At 51.4% G+C, this 25,297-nt stretch overlaps 7 protein-coding genes across 7 annotated transcripts; 4 read left to right on the top strand and 3 right to left on the bottom strand.

Moving 5' to 3' along the window:
* Nucleotides 1-3,718: 3,718 nt before the first annotated feature.
* On the top strand, nucleotides 3,719-4,168 carry CGCA056_v007292 (uncharacterized protein; the record flags this gene model as incomplete). The annotated part of the gene is made up of 1 exon (XM_037322541.1): nucleotides 3,719-4,168. One exon carries the CDS (start codon nucleotides 3,719-3,721, stop codon nucleotides 4,166-4,168), a length of 450 nt encoding a protein of 149 aa, XP_037180025.1.
* A 207-nt stretch (nucleotides 4,169-4,375) lies between these two features.
* CGCA056_v007293 (Uncharacterized protein) lies at nucleotides 4,376-5,388 on the bottom strand (the record flags this gene model as incomplete). Its single annotated transcript, XM_037322542.1, has 2 exons — nucleotides 4,376-4,506; nucleotides 4,569-5,388. 2 exons carry the CDS (start codon nucleotides 5,386-5,388, stop codon nucleotides 4,376-4,378), a joined length of 951 nt encoding a protein of 316 aa, XP_037180024.1.
* A 1,031-nt stretch (nucleotides 5,389-6,419) lies between these two features.
* On the bottom strand, nucleotides 6,420-9,435 carry NUGGC-1 (Nuclear GTPase SLIP-GC; the record flags this gene model as incomplete). Its single annotated transcript, XM_037322543.1, has 7 exons — nucleotides 6,420-6,706; nucleotides 6,765-7,308; nucleotides 7,406-7,769; nucleotides 7,828-8,108; nucleotides 8,160-8,384; nucleotides 8,444-9,008; nucleotides 9,059-9,435. 7 exons carry the CDS (start codon nucleotides 9,433-9,435, stop codon nucleotides 6,420-6,422), a joined length of 2,643 nt encoding a protein of 880 aa, XP_037180023.1.
* Nucleotides 9,436-10,582: 1,147 nt separating this feature from the next.
* Nucleotides 10,583-12,223, top strand: ytcJ-3 (putative amidohydrolase YtcJ; the record flags this gene model as incomplete). The annotated part of the gene is made up of 1 exon (XM_037322544.1): nucleotides 10,583-12,223. One exon carries the CDS (start codon nucleotides 10,583-10,585, stop codon nucleotides 12,221-12,223), a length of 1,641 nt encoding a protein of 546 aa, XP_037180022.1.
* An 866-nt stretch (nucleotides 12,224-13,089) lies between these two features.
* axe1-1 (Acetylxylan esterase) lies at nucleotides 13,090-13,935 on the top strand (the record flags this gene model as incomplete). Its single annotated transcript, XM_037322545.1, has 4 exons — nucleotides 13,090-13,425; nucleotides 13,475-13,568; nucleotides 13,621-13,700; nucleotides 13,756-13,935. The coding sequence occupies 4 exons, from the start codon at nucleotides 13,090-13,092 to the stop codon at nucleotides 13,933-13,935; spliced, it is 690 nt and encodes a 229-aa protein (XP_037180021.1).
* Nucleotides 13,936-15,565: 1,630 nt separating this feature from the next.
* On the bottom strand, nucleotides 15,566-16,924 carry yteT-1 (putative oxidoreductase YteT; the record flags this gene model as incomplete). Its single annotated transcript, XM_037322546.1, has 2 exons — nucleotides 15,566-16,009; nucleotides 16,061-16,924. 2 exons carry the CDS (start codon nucleotides 16,922-16,924, stop codon nucleotides 15,566-15,568), a joined length of 1,308 nt encoding a protein of 435 aa, XP_037180020.1.
* Nucleotides 16,925-18,138: 1,214 nt separating this feature from the next.
* Nucleotides 18,139-19,979, top strand: CGCA056_v007298 (putative transporter; the record flags this gene model as incomplete). Its single annotated transcript, XM_037322547.1, has 4 exons — nucleotides 18,139-18,392; nucleotides 18,484-18,915; nucleotides 18,969-19,679; nucleotides 19,742-19,979. The coding sequence occupies 4 exons, from the start codon at nucleotides 18,139-18,141 to the stop codon at nucleotides 19,977-19,979; spliced, it is 1,635 nt and encodes a 544-aa protein (XP_037180029.1).
* Between the last annotated feature and the right edge of the window lie 5,318 nt (nucleotides 19,980-25,297).

A 25,297-nucleotide genomic window follows, 5' to 3' on the forward strand; every position in this document is an offset into this window, starting at 1 on the left:
AAAACTCTTTCAACAGTGGCACCCCAAGCCGATAGGTCACGTGGAAATCCATGATAGCGTGCATGACCTTGCGACCCTTGATTTGGTCCACCTTTCCTATGGGAATGTTCCTCATCGCAGGGGACAACTCGGATGCAGCTAACCAGGCATTTTGAAACATACCAATGGCTCCAATTGCGAGTAGACACCAAGTCTCCGGCACACTGGTACTCGCTGACAAGTTGATCAGGAGTACAAGCCACAAGACGCAGCTGACCATAATTGATATTTGAGTGACCAGAAATCCTGCAGGCAGTCCTTTAACCGGCCACATACTGCATGTCCTAGCTTTTCTTCTCATGGTGTTTCTTCGAGGTGTTGCCTCGACGTCTTCGGAAATCTTCCGGGGCTTCGATAAAGATTTGAACTTCTCCCATGGCCGACTGTTCCGTGGAGAGGGCATGGTTGCGAGTGATTCGAGGTCCAGGCTTCTTCCATAGCCAATTATTACCATAACATCCCGAGAACCGTTACCTGTAGTCAAGGCGAATATTTCTGGTGATCTTTGTCTGTTGGGCAGCTTTTCAGCTCTCCACTGTGGCAACATTCCTATCCATTGCACAAGTGCGGTACCAATGGCAGTGATAAGAATGACGTTCCAGGATCCATTGATCAGAAGTGGAGCGAGGGCGATGCAAAATTGTGAAAAGGTAACAATTGCGCCAATGAGATGGATATGACACCATGAAAACTGTGTTGGAGAGTTCTTGTTCCAGGTTGCTTCGAAGACGGTGATGTTCAATGCATAATCCCGTCCATCTTCGGTTTCTGTTCCGCCAACTCGGCTCTCTATGGCCTCCATATCTCTCAATAGACGGCCGAGAACAAAGCTTCTGCTGTCTCGAAGATAGCCGGACCCCAAGTTCAAAACCTTACAGGAATAATCTGGAGGCGACAGAAGGCGTCCGTCACCCAGAATACCAACCAAGGCGAGGAATGCATAGGCTGCGCAGCCAAATGAAAAGCATACTGGTACATAGAGCTTCCAGTGCCCTGAGAGAAGGCCTTTTGGACAATGTCGCCGCCAAGGATGAACAAGATGGTGGAGATGTCGCTCGGGTTTGACCACTGAACAGCAAGGTCTGCTGCTGTTGATACGGTCGGCATCGCGAAATGAACTTTGGAAACTGTGCCGTGACTTCAATATTGGGCAGAATCAGCATTGGGGATGTGAATGAGAAGCATCTTTCAGATTCTGGGGAATCAGTCCGAATTGGAGGACTTGGTGTAGGTCGCCCATCAGACTTATCGAAGACAACGGTCCCAGAAGTTGGGGTGACACAGAATATGCACCAAGAAATATATTGAGCCACGTTTTCCCAGTGTAAGATGCGTATGCGGTCATGTTCCAGTGTAAAAACGTGTATAATAGAGGTAATATTATTAAGAGTAGGGGTAGTATTTAATATAATAAAAGGGGGAAACTTTTCGTTTTGTTGATTATTATAATAAAATTCCTCGTATTCAATAATAACCATTTATAACCAGTATAAATAGTTATTACTAATATAAAAGAAATAATACTAATAATAATAGTGAATAGTAGTAATAGGTAGTAGTAGTTAAATAGATAAAACTGTTGAATTGCTTGCTTCCTCAAAATCTGTTCTAAGTGGAAAAATCCATCATATATATAATACATTTTTTCCTCGCAAACCTTTACTTAGTTTAGTAAATACTTAATTAGGTAATTACTATAATAGGTAATTAACTGTAAAAACCTTATTATAAAGTTAATTATTACGGCTTTATTTAATCCGATTCGGATATTCTAGATCCGTAGTATTATTATAGTTATAGTTTATAGATTTGTTACGGATTACTAGTTTCCGTTGTTTTGGTTTCAAATCTTAACTTAATATTAACTTTAGTCAATAATAACTGTATTATTAACTTTCAGGGAATTGTTATTCCGTTAATATATACTTTTTATGGTAACTAACCTAATATATAGTTTTTATTCGTTTTAGCTAATCGTAGGAATTACTATAATAGGTAATTTATACGAGTGTGCTTTTTGTTTTAATTAGATAACGTTATGGTTACTTTATTCCTTTTAGTTATATTAATATGTGATTAATAGTTATAAGGATAATTGTTTAATTATTAGGTATAGTTTTACTAGTTACACTAGTATTAGTAATCTTAGCTTCACATCTTTTTTATAGCGCTAGTAATATTCACTTTTACTTAAATTCTCCTTTTAGGGGGTACTTAGCAGTTTTAGATCCAGCGACCCGCGCCCCGTGCAGCGACAAAAGCAAGTAAACTCATGAAGTTGGTGGTGGTGTGGACGTTGTCATTGGCCGACAAAATTGAGATAGAGTAAAACTTCCAAGACTCTCCTCGACCAATATGTATGATTTCTTTAGCGAGTAGGAGTGATAACCAGCCCTCCCTTTGATGAGACAAGGATTCTCATCAGATTGGTTGGTTGGGAATCACATGCGGGGTACTTTTGGGGATGTACGAATCCACGACCGAAACATGCTGGCACGGGACGGGACACTACACTAGGCTGAACAGAATCGGATTGCTGACCATTTGATTTGTAATTGTGTAGTGTCTAATACATACATACTGGGCAGCTGGGGCACAGCCATCCTTTCCACAGAGCATGGTTGATGTGTAGTACCAAGTGCGGGCTTACTTGATTGGCCTCTTGGTCGAAACAGACAATCGAGACATGTCGCCCAGCAGTACAGTTGTTCGGTGGCTCAGCCGGCGTGGTGACATGACGTCGTCCACATGAATACTGATCATTCGCTCGGGAAATACATTTGAGTTGCGAACCGTTTTTCTTCATATTTACCCATCCGTAAATTTCCCATTTCATTCCTATACCTAGCGAACGTTAGCGAGTAACTTTGCATTGGTACGTAAGTCTACAGACGGGTATTCAATCACACCGCTGTCTATGATGTCTGTTGAAGCAATGAGTCTGTCGGGAGTCTCTCAACTTCGTGGCGGTGATGTTGGTGGTATTCTTTAATCGCCGGCACGTCCTTGTATAGGGCAAAGGGCGTCCGCGTCCAGCTGTACACATGTATCATCTATTTCCTTTTCCTATTCCGTACGTAGAACTCTGAACTCCAAGCCATCGGGAGGGCGGTGCAGTCAACTTCCCAATGGCATGAAATGTAGACTAGGCTGACTATGGTTCATGCATATCAGATGAAGGATTACTAGTAGCAGACAAGCAAGAGCTCGGAATATATTTGAAGCTTGAAGAGTAGATGCCCAGTTAATTAAAGACTACCTACGATTAGAGTACTACTGTTTGAGATTTACGTGCGACGTACGTTTGACACACATTGTGAAAGGCTTTTGTATTCATTAATGGATAACCATGATACCGTTAACCCTCAGGAGTGATCGATCGACTTACAGTCTCTCGACAGACTTATACCAAAGTCATTGCGGGAGTAGTTTCATCATCCTGCAGTACCAAAGATCCATTGCCTGCTTCCTTGTGAAGTTGCCCTCTGAGAAGGAAGCACTTTGTAGACCTTGGATCAGCACTAAGCAGTTTCCAGCATTCGCCGCCCGCAACCAACCCTCAAAAGCTGGGCGCAATCGGTCGGGGGTTTAAATGAGTTGCTGTATCCTTCCCTGCGGCTATGCGTTGACGGATATTCTTGAACTTTAACCCACGTTTGCAAGCTATCAGCGTTTGAAAATGACCACCCAGATCCCCTCCATCTACAAAGCCGTCTTCCTCTACTGGGACCCCCCATGCGCGCTCTGGGGTGCTTTCATGTCCTTCTTCACCCGCGACTGGATGCTTGACCAATTCTTCCTCGACTCCCACACCGGAACGCGCGATGCAGCCCACGACCTGCTTCTCTACCAGGGAGGCGGAGCCATGGTCGGCTGTGCTATCCTCAACGGCGTGCTCCTGCGATACACAACAGACATCGGTGTTTGGAAGATCGCGCAAGCAGCTATTCTAGCGATCGACCTTTCACTTCTTGCAGGCACCTTCGAGGTGTTTGGGAACCAAGGCCGCCTGTCTCCTTCGACGTGGCAGGCCGGGGACTGGGTGGGCATGATCATCACGATTGGGGTGACGGTGGCGAGAGTCTCCTTCTTGGCAGAGCTGGGCTTCAAGAAGCAGAAGACTAAATAACGGCTGTGCGAAGATGATCCTCTAGATTAAAGCATGAAGCTATGATGGCGCACGGTAGACATGCGGATTGACGAGGATTGAGGGATCGCGGAATAAGACAGGATTGGACCTCACGAAAGATATTGGTGATTGGATAACAATGTTATTCCATAGCGTCAGCATTGAATGGACATCTCAAGGCAAAACCCTTAGACCCTATTCCATCATTTACAATTTGCTGATAAAGTGAACCTCCTTGTCTCCCTTCTCGCAAGGGAACGTCGGTGGCTCCCGGTCAACCGGCCCCTGGAGCCACCTTATCATCCGCTGGGTCGCCTTGCGTGGGTTCATCCCATCAGCTGCCGTTGATACCATGATTAGCACCTTTCATAAAGCTCTTGGGACCGCAGCTAGCACTCACCGTATCCGATGAAGGGAATGGCACTCCGGTACCCCATCATATCCACAATCTTCTTCGGAATCTCGCCCGAAAGCGCCCTTCTCGGATCGATCCCGATCATCAAGTTCTCAATCGGCCGAATGTACGGCTGACAGTACTGAATTGTCGCCGCATACCTCGGCTTCTGGCTGCGATTCGCTCCGCCAGAGTGCCACGTCGTGCCCAAGAAGTAAATCACACTTCCCCTCGGACATACCGCCGGAATCGCCTCATGCTCCGCCCCGATCCTATCACTCCCCCAAATATGCGATCCGGGGATGATCCGCGTGGCGCCGTTGGTCTCGGTGTAGTCATCCAACACAATCATCGTCGCCGCCGTGACAGGCAGTCTCGGGCGCGGGAGGTGCGTGACGCTGTCATCGTGATGAAGGACTTGGTTCTTCTCGCCCGGGTTGATTACGATCGTCTCCATGATGTAGATGAGATAATCCTCATCGAGGAAGTAGTCGTTCAGAGCCAGCACCTGTGAGAGGACCACGAACTTGTCGAAGGCGCGGGTCTTGCCTAGCAGGGAGAAGATCCGGTTCGTCTTGAATCCGTCAAAGGCGTGCATGCCGCCTTTGGGATCTTTGCCGTGGAGGCGGTCGATTTCGTCAACAGCATCTTTGGCTTCGGCCTCGGTGAATGCATTTTGGATTACAACATAGCCGTTTTCGAGGACTGTCTGGACGTAAGCTTTGATAGTTGGGTCAGTTGGCAGAGGCTTTTCTTTGCGGATGTAGTAGTCCACGGGCACGGGGTCAGCAGCTTGGGGATGTTTGTGGGAGGATGATGAAGGCATAATGAAGGGCTTAGGGTAGACCGTAGAAAGCACTTTGTTCATGAACAGGGCAATGGAAGGAAGAGGGAAATCCATCTCCTCATCGTTCGGAACAACGTGCGAGAGTTCATTCTAAATGTGGTGGCCCCTCGGGGGTACACCCCGGCGCATTTTCAAGCCAAGTGATGAGGATCATAGGCTATATGAACGTTACAAGGCCTGTATGTGATCCGCAAATCATATCACGGAGTATGTTGTACGAGCTGCTCGATTCGTGGCCTCCGTAAGCTGAGGTGAGACTTTAACCCGCTCGGCTGGGTCGGGTCAGCGCATGGCGACTCGTTGGGTGATACCAAGAAATGATCTCCCGTGATAAGAACTTTCGTAAGCTGTGTATTTGAGAGCGACCCTTCCTTATGTTCTAGCTGTCGCAAAAACATGACTAGATGGTACGCGGGGAGCTGCGCAAGTCGCAAGGAGCAGGTCAAAGCCCCATCTGTGCAGTTGCCTCGGGGGAACTCCAACTTTTATCTGCATCGTTAATCAAATGCATTCAAACAAGTCTTCAATCCGAAGCAAGTATTGAAAAGCTGACTTGGCTGCTTGTCGTCTCTGGGTGACTTCCCCTGCCATCACTTCTGTCTTCGTCCTGATAGTTTACACGAAGTCCTTTTACAGTCACGAATTCTCGCTGAGACTGTCAGAATTCTTAAGATTGGAACAGCCTCTTTGCAGTACCGTTCTCAGGTTCCTACCAAGGCCTCTTGGATGACTACGCTCGATTGATTGTGTTCGAGAAATATGCATCGGTGTCCCGTCATAGCTCTATGTTGATTGGAGACATGGCCAAGTCAAGTGCGTGCAGGCCTAGATACCAACTCAAGAATATGGAACTCCCTGTATCTGTAGTACTGCCTAAAGTACTGTGTCTATGGAAATTGATCGCTGTGTGTGGTATCTATCCATGTATGCATAATTATGTTTCCGTCCTCGTGGAGATATACCTGTGTCCCATTAAGTCCTTCCTTTCCTCGTCTTCCAAACCCCGCTGCTCATCTCAGCAGCGGCTCCGCGATCTCCAGAACACCTGCCATCATCTTCATGAAGATAGCTTCCTCGTGACGCGCGGACTCCTCGCGCTTCGACAATGCAACCATGTAGTCATTGCGAACCGCGCGTCCAATCTCACTGTTACGACTCTTCATTGACTCTGCAGACCCACGAATTGCCTCGTCGAGAATTTCCACAGGGGTGTCAACCACGCTGGAGAATATTTCTCCCTTGCGCAACATGACATGGTCCACGAGCCCATTTCTCATGCGCGCCATCGATCCTTTTCCTACAGACACAGACTGTTAGCTTCAAATATGTCGAACTTCAAGTTGAATGGATGCTACCTTTCTCATTGAGGCAATTGTCATAGCCCGGATTCATGAATTCGGCAACAACCTGCATGGGCTTTCGGCTTGCCAGCTTTTGAGCACTGTTGATCTTGGTTATGACTTCGGCCTTGACGCGCTTGAAGCCCTCCTGATGAATTTTCAGCTGGGTCTGCAGCGGTGCGCCGATCTGCGTGACTTCGTCCTCGTCTTGTCCAATCTGGGCCATGATGTTGTTGTGAGTCAACGTGAGTTCTTGCCATGATTTCACAAGAAACTCATCGAGGTCGCTGGGAATAACCTCGTGAAATACATCAGCCCATTTATGCAAGTACCTGGTGGAGAATGGCGCGAGGAGCTTTTCGTTGAAGTTCTGCGTTCTCCAGACACCGCGCCGCACGAAGAGTGCCTTCAACGTCGAATGGAAGATGCTGAACCAGCCTTCGACAGAGGTTGGCGCTTCCTCGCTACCATGGCCTGCGGCGACATTCATGGTCTTAAGGAGCTGGTGCCTGGACTTCCAAAGATTGTTGATGCAATCGTTGGTGATTGAAGACATTTCCTGCAGAAAGTTAGCCTCTGGCAACATAGTCGGAAAAGAGGCAGCCGGGGAACATGGCAATGCAAAAAAATGACAGCAAGACCTTTCTTCAACTTACCCTGTCGAACTTATCCAAAATTGAGGACAGTGTGTTTCTGTCCAACGCTGCAGAGGAGCCTGGTTGATTCTGCGTCCAAAGAGAGACAGAGTTCAAGATCTGGCAAATGCCGACGAGTACTTCCTTGTGCTTTGCAATACGCAGCTCTTCGGTAAGGCTTTGTGCATGGCGCTGGAGCTGTGGAATTTGAGTATCCTCAATTTGCATGAAACCGGGAACATCCCCCGTAGCACCATCAGACAATCCTTCCATGGACTGGTATGCATGACTGCTGGTGCAGAAAACAGGCAGATTGTTGGAGATCTTGTTGTCGATTCGGACCTTTGCAGCATCTTGCTTCCGATTGGCAGTCTGTTGACGGGCCCTATCTCTTGTTAGTTGTTTCATCCATCGGCGTGGGGATATTTCTCTTTCTTGCTCACTCTTTCATAACGCGGGTGAAATAATTCTTCAATGTATCGCGGGAAAGCTCATTTCGCTTGTCAATGCAGGCCACGCGAACACTCTCGACAAGCTGGTGATGATCGTCCTTGACATTGTCGAGCTGCTTTCTGCATTCCTCAAGCTCAGAGATCTTCGTTTTCTTGCGTGGTTGCTCCAGGTCCGAATCATTTGCAGATGAATTGGTCCCTCTGGACTTGGTTTGTAACTTTTTAATCTTGTTCTCAAGATTCTTTATCTCCGGCTTCTGCTTGAGGGATTTCTGCTACATGTTCAGGACTCCAGGCTTCAGCTTTCTTTTGAAGTTCTTCACCGCATCATTGAGGTTGATGTGGTCTGTCTTGGAACAGATGAACGTGACTGATGAGAAGGATCCGTCAAGGTTGAGCTGACACTTGAAATTGTCGCTCATCAAATCCCTGGCTGCCTTATTGTCGACGGCTCTGTCGATGGGAGCCACGATCCAGATTCCGGCGCAAGACCTCATGTACTCCCTTGCCATGGATGACCTAGCGGCATCGGCGTCATGGGTTCCAGGCTGTGATTGAGAACTGCTATCAGCTCACATGTATCTCCCAGAACATTCGGAAAGCTTACCAAGTCTGCGATCGTCACGCCATTAGACAGTGCTTCTGCCTTAGTGAAGATTCTAACAGCCTTAACCAAGGGCCAGTATGCGACTGCGTCCACGTCGTCCTTGTCTGTCGAGTCGATGTAGCATTCGATCATCTCACGAAGTTCTTCGGCCTTCTGGGCTTTGAATGTTTGGGTCATCCCCAGAACTCCATGGACATTCGGATGTCTCATCAAATCATGCACTGAGCTTTCCAGAAGAACTTCGTTGTCCATGTTAGCGTATACTGCTCTGGCCTTTGCAACGGAGCGATCAGTATCGTCACCGCCAAGGTCTTCTTCACCCTGGCCCTCATCGCTGTCATTGCTCTCCACCTCTTCGTTGTCATCTTCATCGTCGAGGTTAAGATTGCCTGCAGCATTTTTTGCAGCAACATCGTCAAGAAATGTCTTGATCTCGCGAATCCACTCGTCAGGAGACACGAAGTCTATCTCTGCTTTGAATGGGTTTTCATCGTCATCGTCGTCATTGTAAAAGATCTCTGTGACACATGCGGTGCAAGCGCGCATGCAATTTGTCGGGAGCAGGCTGAAGATAGTTAGCACAGGTTGAACTCAAAATTAGAGGAGAATATGTACTTGGCCTCGCCCAAGAGGGCATTGATGGTCGAACTCTTGCCATCGCCCGTGTTTCCAAACACTCCGATGGTGATCTTGTTTGTTTGAACAGCTCGCTTTCGGACTGTCGCAATCTGCCGCACCCAGTTCGAAGCAACACATCTCGTCTCCATATTGAGCTTTGTGGATTCAGCGATGTTCTTGCAGACAGGCTCCAATCTCTCCAAGATGGGCAAGGCCTTATCGATGTGTTTCTCCCAAACCTTCGGATCCTTCTCATGCTCGAGTCTGTCAAGAACGGGGAAGGTAATGTTGCCTGAAGGTTGCTTATTACGAGAGGCATTGTGCCCTGGGGGCGCGTAGCCCGGCTCAGCTTTGACGGACTTGGCGCGAAGCATGATGGATGTATTTGTATTCGTAGCGGAGATGAGAAGTGGCTGAAGAATCTGTTTGATTGGTGATGATAAACTGCTCAGAGTCTCATGCCGTCCCAAATAATGTGGAATGGAAAATTGATAGGGGAGCGGTAGTGAGATTCGAGAGAATGAATGGTAATGTTGGAGGTGAAAGATGAGGAAGTGAGAAAGTGAAGATTGCCGAGATATAAAAAGGGAGGATGGTAAATAGAAGCCTGTGAGCTGGGAGGACCAGGAAGCAGCAAAGTGAGATATCAAGGGAGAGCTGCTTCCTAAGGTAGGTAGTTTGTTGAGCAACGGAAGGCAAAATTAAGATGGAACGATGATGCGATAAGGAAGGAGCAAAGAGGGGGGGAAAGACTTGGTGTGAGGATCAACATGTGCTTTTCATTTGAGTGAAGCAGAGGTGGATGTGAACCCTGCAAATAATGAGAAGAAGCAAGAGGTGGAAGAAGTATCGAAGGTAACTGACTTGAAGTACCAAGGCCTTCCTGATGTGGTTGAAGAAGTCCAAGCTGTGATGGTGTTGTGAAAGAAAGGGTTGAAGTTGGAGGGAGCTCAGTCGAGAGAAAGTGAGGATATATATACTCCTGCCGGTAGAGTCCACTGTTGAGGAAGCCTGAATCAGCTGGCGACTTCCAAATATTGAGAATATTTCTCTGTGGGAGCAAGAGCTGGTGTTGCTCCTTCCACTGCAACTTTCACCGAGGCAAGAGCAGCCACCTCGGTGAGCCACCCACTGCACACCGAAACACCGACTATGGCCGACAGAAGCCAGAAACAGATAGCGCGCCGGTGGAAAACGGCCCCAAAGATGGCAAAGATCTTATCAGATCAAAAAGCGGCCCCGTCCATCCCGCTTTAAACCCCGCGGTTCCGCCACGAACGTCACACCAGATCCCTCGCAACCCACGCGACTCGCTCCTGCCCCTCCCGAGTCATAAAGCCGATAATTTCCCTCAAGAACACATCACCTCACACTTCACACACCAGACTGTCACTCTCATCGATCCCTGCATCTTTTTTAGAATTTTTTCTTGTATTCTTGTCATATTTTCACCGTATGATTCACTGCATCTTTTATCGCATCACATACAGAAGGAGCAGCAAAGCGCAAACCACCGCAAAGATGGCCTCCGAACCACCACCGCCCGAACTCTTCACAAACGCCCGCGTCTTCCTCCTCAACCCCTCAGCAACACTCACCACGGAGCCCACCTTCGCGGAGGCAATGCTCGTCGCCGACGGGCGCATCGCAGCAGTCGGCGCCGCCGCCGACATCGCCTCCGCGCACCCCACCGCCCGCGTCACCGACCTCGCCGGCCGCACCGTGCTGCCCGGCTTCATCGACGGCCACATGCACTTGCTGCTCCTCGGCCAAGGGCTGCGCAAGCTGTCCCTCGACGCCTGCACCTCCCTCGAGGAGATCCGCGCCGCCATCAAGGCCTTTGCTGCTGCGAACCCCGACGTGCCGCGCATCATGTGCAAGCTGTGGACGCAGCATGTCACGCCGGGTGGTGTGGACAGGCATATGCTGGACGACATTGACCCACGGCCCATCTTTATTGACACCAAGGACTTGCATTCTACGTGGTGCAACACGGCGGCGGTGAAGGAGCTCAGCATTGAGGACATGAAGGACCCCGTCGGAGGGAAGATTCACCGCGACGGGGAGGGAAAGGCGACGGGCTTGCTGAGCGAGGCGGCGGTGCTTACCCTCGTGTGGCCTCATCTCGCGCAGGTTGCGCCTAAAAGGGACAGAATGGACGCTATCAAGGCAGCGGTGGAATCGTACAATGCATCAGGCTACACAGGTCTCATCGAGATGGCCATGGACGAGCCGGCATGGGATGCCGTGTGCTCACTCCGCGCCGAGGAACCAGACCTACCGATGAGAATTCACGCCTACTGGCTCATCAAGCCCTCGGAAACAGAAGAAGAGCGCTTCAAGCAGGTGGACCGCGCCATCGAGCTCCACACGGAACTCAACAAGACAACCTCGCCCGACCTGCGCATCGTGGGCATCAAAGTCATCACCGACGGCATCATCGACGCCTGCACAGCCTACCTCTCCGAGCCCTACGCTGCCGCCGGCTCCCCGCCGCCCTTCTGGAACGCCTCAGACCTCAACCCCGTGGTGGCCCGCGCCGACGCCGCCGGGCTGCAGATCGCACTGCACGCCATCGGCGACGCCGCGATCAAGATGGCCGTCGACGCGCTGGCCACACACGCAACGCCGGGCCGCCGCCACCGCATCGAGCACATCGAGATGGCCTCGCCGGCGGACGCGCGCCGCCTTGGCGAGCTGGGGCTCACGGCGTCGGTGCAGCCCGTCCACGCGGACCCCGCGATCCTCAAGGCGTGGCCGCGGCTGATTGGCGCGCGGCGCTGCGAGCGGGCGTTCGCGTACCGCGAGTTCGCGGACCACGGGGCGCTGCTCGCACTCGGATCCGACGGGCCCACGGCGCCCTGGGCGCCGCTGCAGAACGCGTACATCGCGGCGACGAGGCGGTCCGCGAGGGAGCCGGGCTACGAGGTGGTGGCAAATGAGCATTTCAAATTGGGCGTGTGCGAGGCCATCACGGCCGGGGCGTATGGGACGGCCAAGAGCGTGTTCGCGGAAGATCGGATTGGGAGCCTGCAGGAGGGCAAGGTCGCTGACTTTGTGGTTGCAGATATGGACTGGTCACCGCAGGGTCTGCTCAAGGGGGAGATCAAGGCGACTTGGTTCGCGGGGAAGAGGGTTTGGGCGGCTCCAGACTTTGCTTGAAAGGAAGGGTGTGGTGTGGTGTGGTGTTTGGCAGGCAGCGGCTATTGGTTAGATGTTTTGATGACGGCGGAGAGGGTTGTGTTGGTTGGCTAGGTTATTCGGCTCCCGCAAGTGTTGGCATATTTGTAAACGAACGTTCGTGTTGAGCCGCGGCTGCATGCTGCTTGGGTTTCATCCCATCTCGGTGGTGTTTCCGGGTTCGCGGCAGCAATGGCACTGTCCGCCCCAACAACTTGTCGCTCGACAGCGACAAGGGGGGGCCTCAGCTCTCGCCGATTGCCTCTTTGGGGAAAGATCGCAGATCTCCCCAAGTCGGGGCAAAGTCGCGCTCGATTCGATGAAGGAACGAAGAGATGCGAGAGGTTCGCTGCGAGCTCGGGCCGCCTATTCCTGGCATTCTTCGACTGTCAAGGCCGCCCAAAGGCTCTCCGATGAGATTGGATAGAAAGGTGGGATGCCGAAGAATTCCAAAACCAAAACACTGAACAGCATGAGACCCTGGAGTTTCTTCCATGTGGAGTCCTGCAAACCTGTGATATTCAGCCAGTGATGCCATGCGCGAACAGACGTGTGCAGTGCATTCCCTCCCGTCCTTCGCTCGCTTTCGCACACCACCACCACACCATTCCATCCACATGGGGCAATGACAGAGATGCCGCGGCTGTGTCATGGATGTCGTCTCGTCTGAGGCTCTGCGATGGGCGCAATACAAGAAGGCCTTGATCACCCCTAACACAGCCTGGCAAGATGCCCCGTCAGACCATCACAATCTCGCTAGCCTTTTTTTTTCTTCAAACCAGCTGGACCCTTCAAACGCACGGATTCTCCTCTGAATCTCACGAGTTCATCCTCCGGCAGTGAAAAAAATGCATCACCAACTGAGCCTGTCGGCCCTCGCGTGCCTTGCCCCTCTGGTCCTCGGCCTGCCGCAGCCGCAGCAGCCGCCGGCGCCATGTGCACCGGTCCAGATCGTCGTTGCCCGCGGTAGTCTCGAGGCGCAGGGTGCCGGGCTCCTCGGCAACATCGCCAACAAGTCGTCGATGGCGATTCCTGGCTCCATCATCACGCCGTTGGTGTATCCTGCGCAGCTTGAGCCGTACCCGCCTTCAGTGTCTGCCGGCGTCGGCAACATGACGCAGCTCCTCACCTCGCAAGCCCAGGCATGCCCTAATACCAAGTTTGTGCTGATGGGATACTCTCAGGTAAGGCCTCCTGCGTTCGATGGCGGAAACCAGCGCTGATATGTTACAGGGAGCGCAAGTTTCGCTTGATACCCTCTGCGGAACGACAGATGGGCCCAACTTCAACGCCACTCAGGCGCAAGCACCGATGCTTGGCAACAAGAGTAAGTCCCCTGCCTCAAGATAGCATGTATCTCATGCTAACGTGTTGTGCAGTCGCAGCCGTCGTCCTGATCGGCGACCCAACCAGCATCGCGACGCAGCCCTTCCAGAAGGGTACCGCCAAGAAGAACGGCGTAAGTCCTCTCCTCCTCCTACCGGCCCATCCCGACGTAGCTGACCATCTACCAGATCTTCCCCCGCCAAGACTTCGGCGCCTGCCAAGGTCTGACGTCCAAGTTCATCTCCTTCTGCGACGAGACGGACCTGTTCTGCGCGTCGGGCCAGAACCTGACAGTCCACCTGGGCTACTTCCAGAAGCAGGACTACGTTGACCAGGCCGTCAACTTCGTCGCCATGAACAGCAAGTAGACGTGACGTGCGTGTATCATGCCAGAGGTGGATGCTCGGCCAGGGAAGAGAGGTCGTCGTGTGGAGGACGGCTCATCGTATGCGATATCTTGGGAGGTTTTTCGTCTTTTTTTGGCAAGAGCATCCGGTCTTGACGATCGATTGACGCGCGCGAGGAGTTTGTGGGCAAAATACACTGGATGTAGCGTTGCGGTCTGGTTTTTTTCGTTTCGTGCTCGTCAGAAAAAGAACAGGGCCTCCGAGCCGATTGAATATTTTAATGATCAAGAAAGTCCGGCAGTTGGTGGCTGTGACCCTGTGGTGGGAAATTAGCGATTATGTAATGACAGGGCCGGGGTGAGCAAACAAAACATGGCCGTGCGTTGCCCTACACCGAGCCTACACCGAGAAGTGTCATACCTGTCAGAGGGCTGGATCAATCACTACAGCCATATCAGAAACATTTCTCCAAAAAGCTGTCAACTCCAAAGCTGGGCAATTATGAGACATTAGTCGGAATGAAGCACACTCAATTCGCTGTTGCCTCCGCAAATGTTTGCACTAATGGCGCATCGCTCTCAAATGGGTACCCGGCGCGCCTATGTACGGTGGGTTAGAAGCAATTCCGCCGAAAGCCACGCTCAGCTCATGAGCTATGTACACCTTAATGGTCAAGCGAAAAGTTTCTTGAACTTCAGGCCCCGCTAGGCAGCCCTCTAAAAGTCGGCTGTTTCGGTGACACACCTTCGATCAACATATTCTTCGCAAAGATGCCTCCTTATCCAACGATAAACTAACTCCCTGAACATCACTCTTTATCAAAATTTCGGCCCTCGCTATGACGGCCTTTCAGCCAGAAGTCGATTTCGTCAAGACAGCATCTCTTGACGACGAGAAAAATGCCCACCGCCCCTTGAGAGCTGAGACACATCATTCTCGCTTCGACCGAGGTATCCTTTGGCTTCAAAGGCATCCTGGCCTGTAAGTAGCAACTCACGAAACGTTTACAAGAATAGCACTAACCCCTTTAATAGTCTCCTTTGCCTACCCCAAATGGCGATAACTGCATACCGTGTTATGGTCGTTTTGGAAAGCAATAACCCACTTTCAAAAGCGATATGGATCGGCGTCGTCTTGGTTGTTGCGTGGGGTTTAGCAATGGTCTATGACCGATCAGAATGCATCGAAAGCGTTAAAACTACAGATCAAGGTGTTGAATCGACGGGATAGGGGGTTCAGTGGTTCTTCTCACAGATTCATAGAAAGATCGAGAACCAAAAACAGACAGACAGGCGTGGCCTTAGGCTAGTCACTAGCTTGTGGGAAGAGGAAGGTGGTAGAATCTCAACGGAGTATGCACTTCGATATCTCAAGCTATCGCTCTTTTCGAGCTTTTCCTCTGGGACCAACAAGGTGACAGAAATGAATCTGCATCAGGTTGAAAGTCGGCATAGTACAAATTGCTTCTGATGAAGCGTTGATCTTAGTGTCGCCTGGCAGGCTTGTCTTCCCTGCAAAGTGCACTAGGTTTCGCGATACCTCGAGTCAATAGTACGAGGGATCCGGGTTTGAATTCAAACATCATGATATCATATTTCAGTCTATCCCATTTATGTTTCCGCCCAGACCCCTCGAGAACACGTTGGACCTTCTATTTCTCAGGCACAACCAAGATATCGTCCACATTCACAACCTGCCCCGTCGCAATAGAGCGGTTCGCCGCAATGCCCGTCAAGATTGACGCGGCGCCGTCGACGTGACTGGCGGCTCTCATGTACTCGTCTGAAACAGGTTCTCCAAACAGATCTCTCAGCAGCACAAGGTCACCACCTCCGTGTGCGCCCTTTGCCTCGCCGAGATCGATCTCCTGGGGCGGGCCGAATAAGGGCCGCAGCAACATCGTCCTCTTCTCAATCGCGCCTTCGAGAGCTTGGCTGCCCCCGGAGTTGACGTAGCTCTTCTCGACAACCTCGACCTCCAGACGTCCGCCGGTTCCGTTGAAGTTCACCCGGAACCCCTCCCATGGGGCGTACGCCGTAAGCGAGTATGTCATAACAGCGCCGTTGCGGTATCGGATGAGCAGATTCATCGTGTCCTAGAATGCCGGTCAGCATTTTGATGCTAAAAAGGACTTTGCAATACCAACCTCGATAGAGATACCGTCTCCAAACACACTCTGGTCGCGGTAATACGCATCTTCATGCTCGGCATCAAGATACATCGCCTTCAAATTCGGGTTCTGGTCCAGCTGCAACGCAAACGGATCATCCTTCGCCGCCTCGCTCCCATGCGCTCGCGAGTAAAACTTCGTAACTCCCCGACTTTCCGCGTTCTCCTTTCCGTAGAACTTCAAATCGCCCTGCGCATACACCGTCTGCGGCCGCGTCTGCAGCCAGAAATTCACCAAGTCAAAATGATGTGTCGACTTGTGCACCAACAACCCCCCCGAGTTGCGCTTATCCCGGTGCCACCGCCGGAAGTAGTCCGCGCCGTGATTCTCATTCAGCATCCACTCGAAATGCACGCTCGTCACCTTGCCAATCTTGCCCGCTTTCAGTATCTCAAAGATCTTGGTGTTGTGCGGCGCGTAGCGGTAGTTGAACGTCACGCGGACCTTGTTCCCCGTGCGCTCGACCGCCGAGAAGATCTCGCGGCACCGCGGCGCGTCGATGGTCATCGGCTTCTCGGTCACGACGTTGCAGCCGAGCTCGAGCGCGCGCACGATGTAGATGTTGTGCGTGCGGTCGACGGTCGTCACGATCACCTCGTCGGGCTTGGTGTCGGCGATCATCTGGTCGAAGGAGGCGGCGAGGTACGTCGGGACGGCGCCGTGGCCGAGGGATTCGAGCTTGCTGTTGGCGAAGTTCATCCGCGTCTGGTTGGTGTCGCAGAGGCCGACGATGGTGGATGTCGCGCTGTAGTCTTGGGCTATGGCTGTGTAGAAGAAGCTGGAGCGGCCACCGGTGCCGACGATGGCGTAGCGCTTCTTCTTGGTCGTGATGTCGGCCATGTTTGTTGATATTTCGGCGATTTTATTGGTGTTTGATAGAGTTGAGATTCCAACGAGAAACAGGTCTCAACATAGACGTGTGCAAAAGGAAAAGGACCTGAAGTTATTTGCAAGTCTTGGTAACCCCGCGAGGACGTCACGACTCCGAAGAACGGCAATCAACACCCCACGCAGCACGGCATCCGGCACATCGACACCCTCATCTCGGGTCCATCTCCCCCATCCCCCGAGTTTAGCCAAAATACGACCACGACCACGTTTATTGTCTCCTGCGGCAGTTTGAACACCCGAGGCCTGATCCCCACACAGCAATGCGGGGGTGGTCCGACTCCTTTCTTCTTATCCTCTGGGGACGACGCGGGGGTGGGTTGCTCTTAAGTGGGTTCTCCTCCATTTAACCAAACCTCGGGCGGGGGAAGTCGGGGTTACGAGAATGCGGAGAGAGTTTGGGGGTGTCTTTCTTTTGATTGCAACGTCAACGTCAGCCCAGCCGGTACCCAGCTGAATGCCACATTGCCCAGAGCGGCCGTTGACAGCCACCCGCTCCCCAAGCCCGTGGATCTCCGGCTCTGAGCAGGGAATCGCTTCCACGACTCGTGGAGGACCTGCCAATCATCACGCGGTATTGCAGGGCATGATTCGACACGAGGCGGCCAAAACGTCGCACCCCTCGTCGCTCGCATTCAGGCTGTAATTCTTCCTCCAATGGGGACCTTTCTCGGCGGCCAGGGGTGCGATGTCTTGGATGTTGGTCAAGCAACGGGACCAAGACCTTGGTATGGGATTAATATCCGGGTGGTTAAGTTGACCGTATCCGTCCATGGGTCGCCGCGCCAGGACCACGCGATGTAGAAGAGAAACCGAGCGGAAATACGCAACGGCCCAGGTCATGTGTTCGAGGATATCCATAATTCTGGCCCCAGTCTACCCCGGGCTTTCTCCAGGTTTGCTGCGTGAAATTGAGTCGGCTGAGAGGAGCCCGAATGTTGGGGTAGAACCTGGGGTTTGGGGGCTGCGTGCGACTTGATAAGATGAACTGTCCCCGGATTCTGGGTGGTTCATACGACGCTAGGTTTTGGTTGACATCCCACTGGTTCCATCGTCGCGGTGTTGCGTGATCATCTCAGCCGCCATTCCTTTGGCCTTCTCATCGTCTTCTAGAAGGGATTTGACATTGCTTGCATCACTAAGAGCCTGCTAGGGCATGAGTCAGGATGGCTACCAACACACCAGCCACGAACCAAACTGGCGGCAACGCCGTCGACGCAATTGAGCCCGTCCGCCATGAGCCGGTCCAGGGTGGCAGCCTTCAGGAAAAGGCGGCTCAGTTCCTGGCGGAACACGGAGGCGGCGATACGGCATTCACCTATGAGGAAGAGAAGGCGGTCCTGAAGCGCATCAACTTTCGCATCCTGCCTCTTCTCCTAGGTGCGTACTTCTTCCAGCAACTCGACAAGAGTTCCCTCAGGTGAGTTCTATCAACACAATGCGCATCTCATCGATTCTTCACAAATATTCATCACTCATGACACGGAAGACTAACCATCTCGACATAACAGCTATGTTTCCATCTTCGGCATCACAGAAGACGCCGGCCTCGTCGGCCGCCAATACTCCTGGCTTGGCTCTATCCTCTACATCGCTCAACTCGTCTGGCAACCCGCCGCCGCCTTCATTCTCGTCAAGCTGCCCAACGGAAAAGTCATCGCCGCCGCAATCTTCCTCTGGGGTTCCATGCTCGCCATCATGACCTCGTGCACAAACTTTGGCTCACTTCTCGGTCTCCGGTTCATGCTCGGCACGTTCGAGGCTCTCATCGCACCTTCGTGTCTAAGTGTCACCACCATGTGGTGGAGACGCAGTGAACAGACCCTCGTCACCACGTCTTGGAACGCCATGAACGGTGTGACTTTCATCGTGGGTAGCTTGGCGACATATGGACTGGGACACATCAAGAGCGAAACGCTGCACTCGTATCAGATCATCTTCCTGTGAGTAACCATACCTCCCCCAGCTGTCAAAACAGAGCTAACAACCGACACAGGTTCTGCGGCCTGCTGACCGTCTCATACTCCTTCATCGTCCTCATCCTAATGCCCGATTCGCCCATCTCCGCCAAGTACCTCACCGAGAGAGAAAAGGTCATCGCCGTCGAGCGTCTGCGTGCCAACCAGATGGGCATGCAATCAGGCCACTGGCGCTGGGACCACGTCCTCGAGACCTTCCTGGACCTCAAGACATGGTGCTGGTTCGTGCTCATCATCGCCATCTCCATCGCCAGTGGCGGCATCTCCACCTTTGGCAACCTCATCGTGAAGTCTTTTGGCTACGACAGCTTCACCACCATCTTGTTCAACATCCCCTTCGGCGCTATCCAGATTATTGCTATCATGGGAAGCGGCTGGCTTGCGACTAAGATCAAGCGCAAGGGTGTCGTCATTTCTATGTTATCCGTCCCGCCTGCCATCGGCTCCATCCTGATGCTTACCGTGCCCCGTCATGAGAAGGGTGTCTTGCTGTTTGGGTACTACCTTGTCTCTATCCTTGCTGCCATCACCCCTATCATCTTCACATGGCAGGTGCAGAACACCGCTGGTGACACTAAGAAGAAGACGACTTCCGCTGTAGTTTTCATCGGCATGTGCGTCGGCAACATCATCGGACCCTTGCTGTACTCCGTTGATGACGCTCCTCTCTACCGCCCCGGATTGATCTCAAACTTGATCATGTTCGTTCTTGTCGGCATCATGGGACTGTGAGTTCAACCCCTCCTAACCAGTGACCATGACCATTTTTGCTGACTTGCTACCTTTTCAGTCTCATCCCCATCTACCTCAAGTTTCTCAATAACAAGCATGCCAAGCGCCGCGAGGAACTCGGCAAGAGCGCCCAGATTGTAGATGAGTCCATGTTGCGCAAGGACGAGACGGAGACCAGCAAGGCTGTCGAGGTTGAGGGAGATGCCGCAGGCCAGCTGCACAGGACGATTGAGGAGGATAATGCCCTGCGCGACATGACTGATCTTAAGAACGAGGATTTCATCTATGTCTACTAGCTTCGCAAACCCATCAACAGCAAAGAGCATTGCCACCGTTTAGCGTTCTGTCGTTCATAATACCACATCAGGTGATCTCCTCTTTTGATGGTCCACGTTGTGTCCCAGTGTTATGTCTGTCAGTCTCTCGAGTCGACGTTGGAACCAACCAAAAGCGCTATGACTACGACCGGGGAAAAGGTCATATAAGCGCCCTATGTACAGTCTGTAGCGACGCCTACGCTACAAAGGGCTATTGAGTTCCAATCTCAGCCTAAGTTACTGCCTTTCGTCCATCTTGCATACGCATCTTGGCGATATCGTGAGGTGCGACCAGAAGTTGCGGGAAGTCATAGTTTTCAAGAGTCCCTTCGTTTTCTTGCGGTACTTGGTGACGTTCTCGGTGCGATGGTTGAGCAGAGAAATCGCTACCCGCCAAGGGGCGGTCTGATGTTGACAAATGTTTTGGTCAGCATTGAGCGAGACGTCATCTGACACGACACTTACCGTTATCATTCCCATTCTGGTGTGGTGATGGCCGAAGGCGACACTGTGAAATGCAGGGCCGGACGTGTGCGAACGGCGCATTCGCTGAACGCTCAACGCGAATCTTGTGGGATATCCAGAGGTTCAAGATAGCCACCACTAAACTCAAGATTCCATATGTCATGGTGAACACGACATTAATAATTTCGATCAATGTCTCAGGCATGTCTTGGCAAGTTTATGAGTTTGGTGATTCTTGTTTGTGTTGACCATAAAGACTGATCATTAAAGCTAGGTTATGAGAAATAATTGCCTGCTTCGCGCAGAAAATGCGTCGATATATAATTCGCACGGACGTGTAGAATCTATGGACCGTGTAGGCCAAGTCTTTCTAGCGCTGTTTGCCTCATGCAGTAAGACATGTCTTACTTCTAAGCCTCTTTCTAGAAGTATGTCACTGACATCTAAGTCCCTTTCTAGAAGTATGTCACTCACCGATGGCGGCCTCCGAGATCAGGGAAATTGAGTTGTACGGGGCCCCGGTACTCCCCGCTGTCTGGGCACATCAATTGATTCGTCTTGACTGTATTTACTATGACCGGGACGGCAGATAGCCGTGAGTGGCTATATTGACCAGTGTTTTAATGTCAGGAACACATTCTCCCCTCTGTGGGCAAATACTATCCGATGGGCGGATGGTCCATTGGTGGTGCAAACAGCCGGCGAACCAAGTCTTCTACCTCCGACGGGACGATGGACGCGATTGGGAAAGCCGGTCTCGCAAGTCACGCTTCTTCTCCGTCTCAAAAATTGGGCTGAGTCGTCATCATACGTCCACGGCACCCGGGATTTTCGTAATGACCCTGCGTTCTCACCATTACGGTTCTGAAATTCATTGTTTCATGCGTTTGTTTTGCGTTCTGGTAGGATAAGTCTATGTGCATCTTGTCTGAGCGTGTTTGAGGCGTCGAACCGTATTTCCCTTTGCTGATATACACCTCAGGTATCCTGGCAACAGCCCATGGCCATATTTTCTAGACTGGTTTACAAAACCCATTTTCCGTGTCTGAATTAGGTGTTCAGCGGCAATCTCTGGCAAACGGCGGCTCTCGGAAACTGGACCCGTAAATTGCTCTTGTCTCCGCTGGTAACACTGCGAGAACTGGTTGTCAGTATCTGGACAATATACGAATGGACGAGGGCTAGGTTCCTCCTCTGTCCAGGCAGAACCAGCCAAGGTTCACCTACAATGACAACGAAAGAAGACATCAAGGAGATACCACCGCCTTTGTTCGTCGGAGGTATCTTTGCTCTGTGAAAGACTTCGATGAGGACACATCTATACCCATCAACGTACTTGAACACCTTGCCGAGATCGGAGAAGACATTGATCTGGAATTCGCCTTTGTCTCCTACACACGTATACATTTCCGGGTAGCCACCGACGATGATATTTCCAGCTACGACACTTCTGATGAAGAGACGAGAGAATCCAACCGAGCTTTAGGGAAAAGAGATCGTGAGACTTGACGCTGGCAAGATGGGGAACGGACGCGGCCAAACGAGCCAGGAAGAAAGCCTTTGGGTTGGACTTTGAATGCGTGCGAAGCGACGACGGAGTCGCAAGCTCAACTAGCGGCAGCAAAGACGTGTACAGAATCTGCGACTGGATCGTACGGCTGCACAATCTATAATCATAGCTGTAGGATTGACGGCTTCAGAAAAGGTGGCCTGCCTTCTGGTCGACGAGAAACCTCCTCCATACAGCAGGGAGCAGGTGACTCTCTGGCTCAGAAAATGGTGGTCAAGGCTCTGGACGTTGCTGGAACTCCTACTCTGTCCAGCAGAGTACAGAATAAGTCTCTACGTTATCGGAGATCCTTCGGGGCCGAAGCCCATGGCAAAACGGAACTTTGCAGAGAGGGCTTGGGACGACGGTGAGACTGTCAAGGAACTCGTTAATCACTTCGAAGGCTCGGCAATCCTGACGTCGGGGAACTTGATCGAGGCAGCATTAGACCAACCGATTAAGCCATGGAGACATAGCCTACGCGATCATACGACTCTTTCCAAGCCGCTTCCGTCCACACGTCAACAAGGAAGACACCAGGTTCCAGGCCTTTGCCAACTTATCGCTTGCCAACGACAGTGGCGCCTTTCTTGATCGCTTAATATGTCTCTCACCGCCAAGTGGTGCTCCTGGGTATCACGTATAAGACCAATGGCGAGCAAGAGTGGGAGACATTCAACCACTTCTCAAAGTCCAAGGCGTTTCAGGCTCCGACACGGTCACTCTTGATGGCGTCTACGGAGCCACAATCCAATGGGAGAGCATCGATCCAGAGCCGTAAGGTGACCGGAGTATTGGCCAAATCCAGAACGCACTATTCTCTTTCTCTTTCTTCTGTTGCACGGTTGTGCCGGTTCTGATCATGATCGGGATTTATGTGTCATCATTTGACCGCATGGGTGGAATGAAGCCGCCCGAAGGGTTTCCCAAATTCACCCAACCGGAATGGCCATCCATTGATCAATCTGGCTCACTGGTTCCAGTCAAGGCTTTTGCGACCATCATATTCTTCATCATTAGAGTATTTGCTGTAGCACTTCCTGTACTTCTCATCAGGTCCAAGCGAAACACCAAGCAGCCATTCGTCCCTCGCCTCATTGGCGTTGAAGGTTTCATGGATGCTGGAACTGTTGAGACATACCTCTGGGGCTCAAACCACGGAAACCTTCGAGACGTATCCTTACAGTCCAACTCTGACACTGTCAGCACTCGCTCAGAGACTCTTTCCGCGCAACAAGCAGAGGACAGCTTTTCTTTCACCCTCATTGATACGCACCTTCTGACGCTGACACATCTACAATGCAACACGCCCCCTCTTGCAATGTTTGTATGTGGGCAGGAGCGCGAGATGCATAGGGCCATGCTTTGTTCGTATGACTCGAAGGCACAGACGTATCATCGGCAAGCCAACCTCAGAACAAGCCGTCGCCAACTGGAAGGGATGCGTTTGATGGACCAAGTTAGCGTCTCACTTGCACCACATCCGACTACCCCCGGTGTCGCCGAAAGTCCTCTACCAAACGGTCTACAGCCAGATATTCCGAACACAAGCAATCACGGCAGTCAACCTCCAGTAATGAATCGAGCGGGTCGACGGAAAACTGAATTTCTGTTCCTCGTTATATGCTTTGTAAGTATCCCCACTCCTCCGGTATACGACTTCGAGTGTATTCGCATATTGGGGATGTACCGCATGTCAAGTCCCCGTCATATGGACTTGGGTGTTGTGGCTCGAAGAGTCTGATTGCGATGTCCAAGTGCTTGCTGTTATCTACTCGGCATTGGCATTCTTCTATTTTGATCCCCAATTCGCCAATGAGGCTGACCCTCTCCAGTTCAGCGTCAATATCTTTAGACCATACGATTTCGACCGCCATTCTTACGATCCGTTGAACTACAAGGTCTCCTTCGTCATTGGACAAGCCTTGCAGCTCGCTGTTTTGTCAAGGCTGCCGCTCAACTTGGTCTTTCCGTGCATTTTTGTCGCAAAGGGTGAGTTCGCGCCGCATAATGAGGCCACCATCAGCGAATCTCCCATGGGCAGTATTCATACTTGTCGCCGAAGCCACCAACAATGCTACCCTTCCCGGTTTCTTCCCCGAAGGCGGATTAGATGGGTGCCTCTTCTCAACAGTTCTTATTCTCATCTTGGCTTGGTACCCAGCGAATGAGCTGCCACTGAGACTGCTCCTGGTGACCGTTGCCGTCCCTAAAGTGGAGGTTCTCTGGGGGTTTGCCGGTCCCAAAGCTCTGCCTTTCCGCCTTTTCGTCGCTATATTTCACTTCATCTTCTTAGTGATTCACATGATGATTGGCATGTCACAGACCATCGGCCAACCTGGCGAAGTTTCTTGGCTGGATGCGTGCCAAACTATTGCGCAACGCCATAGCACTTGGTTACACAAATTCTTCGACGATATGACGAGGTTGATTTTGAGTCGGCGACAGGTTAGTTGTGCTCTACATTACAGTTCAAGGGTTAATTTTAATGCAGCCGCTTGCACGCTCTGTTGCTAGAATATTCCTCCCCTTTGCTGCATCCTTTTCTAGCCTCGGTTCTTTTTGAGTCAAAAGACAATGATGGTCGCGACGAATCAAGCCTCGGCGTTATTTACATAGTGATTACTGTGTTAGTAGGACTAGTCACGTATTGCATGCCCCCGGCTTCCCGTGAGTAAACGCATTGTCGACGGCGATTGGGAACGGATGGCACTGACAATCGTGACTTTGCCAGACGCAGTCATGGTAGTGAGTTGTCTCGTCCCGGGAATTATGATACTTTCCCGGGATGTCAGCCACTATTGGAGGAACGCAATCCTTCTGCGAGTTTTAGTAAATCTCGACCTGATTGTTCACCCATGTAAGTACATGCCTCTTTCAACTTGGTCTCGAACCTTCTCACAGCTCAAATTACTATGGTCGACGATTCTGCAAAGCGCTCAAGGCTGGGCAGAGGCAGCGGCCGCCATTTCACTGTCCTGCGTTGGTAACGCCGTGGGTCAGATCTTGGTTCAGTATAGCACCAAAGTATACGACATGGCTCATCGATGGGGGTTCTATCTTTCTTTCTTGGTAGCACACAGCATTATCTTGACCATGATTTGGGTCGATGGGTACTTAGTAGACTTGGGACAAGGCTCATTGGACCGCCTTCAGCTGAAGACGCTGAGGCAGAGCCGTTGTTTACAGACATTCATTCCTAAGATTCAGGAAGACCAGACGAGACATCAACCTGACTTGATATTGTCTGAGATAATATCGAAGTGATTCACTCCAATTGCCT

This window comes from Colletotrichum aenigma, assembly GCF_013390185.1.
Source record: "Colletotrichum aenigma strain Cg56 chromosome Unknown KSG_Cg56_contig04, whole genome shotgun sequence".
Classification (NCBI taxonomy): Eukaryota; Fungi; Ascomycota; class Sordariomycetes; order Glomerellales; family Glomerellaceae; genus Colletotrichum; species Colletotrichum aenigma.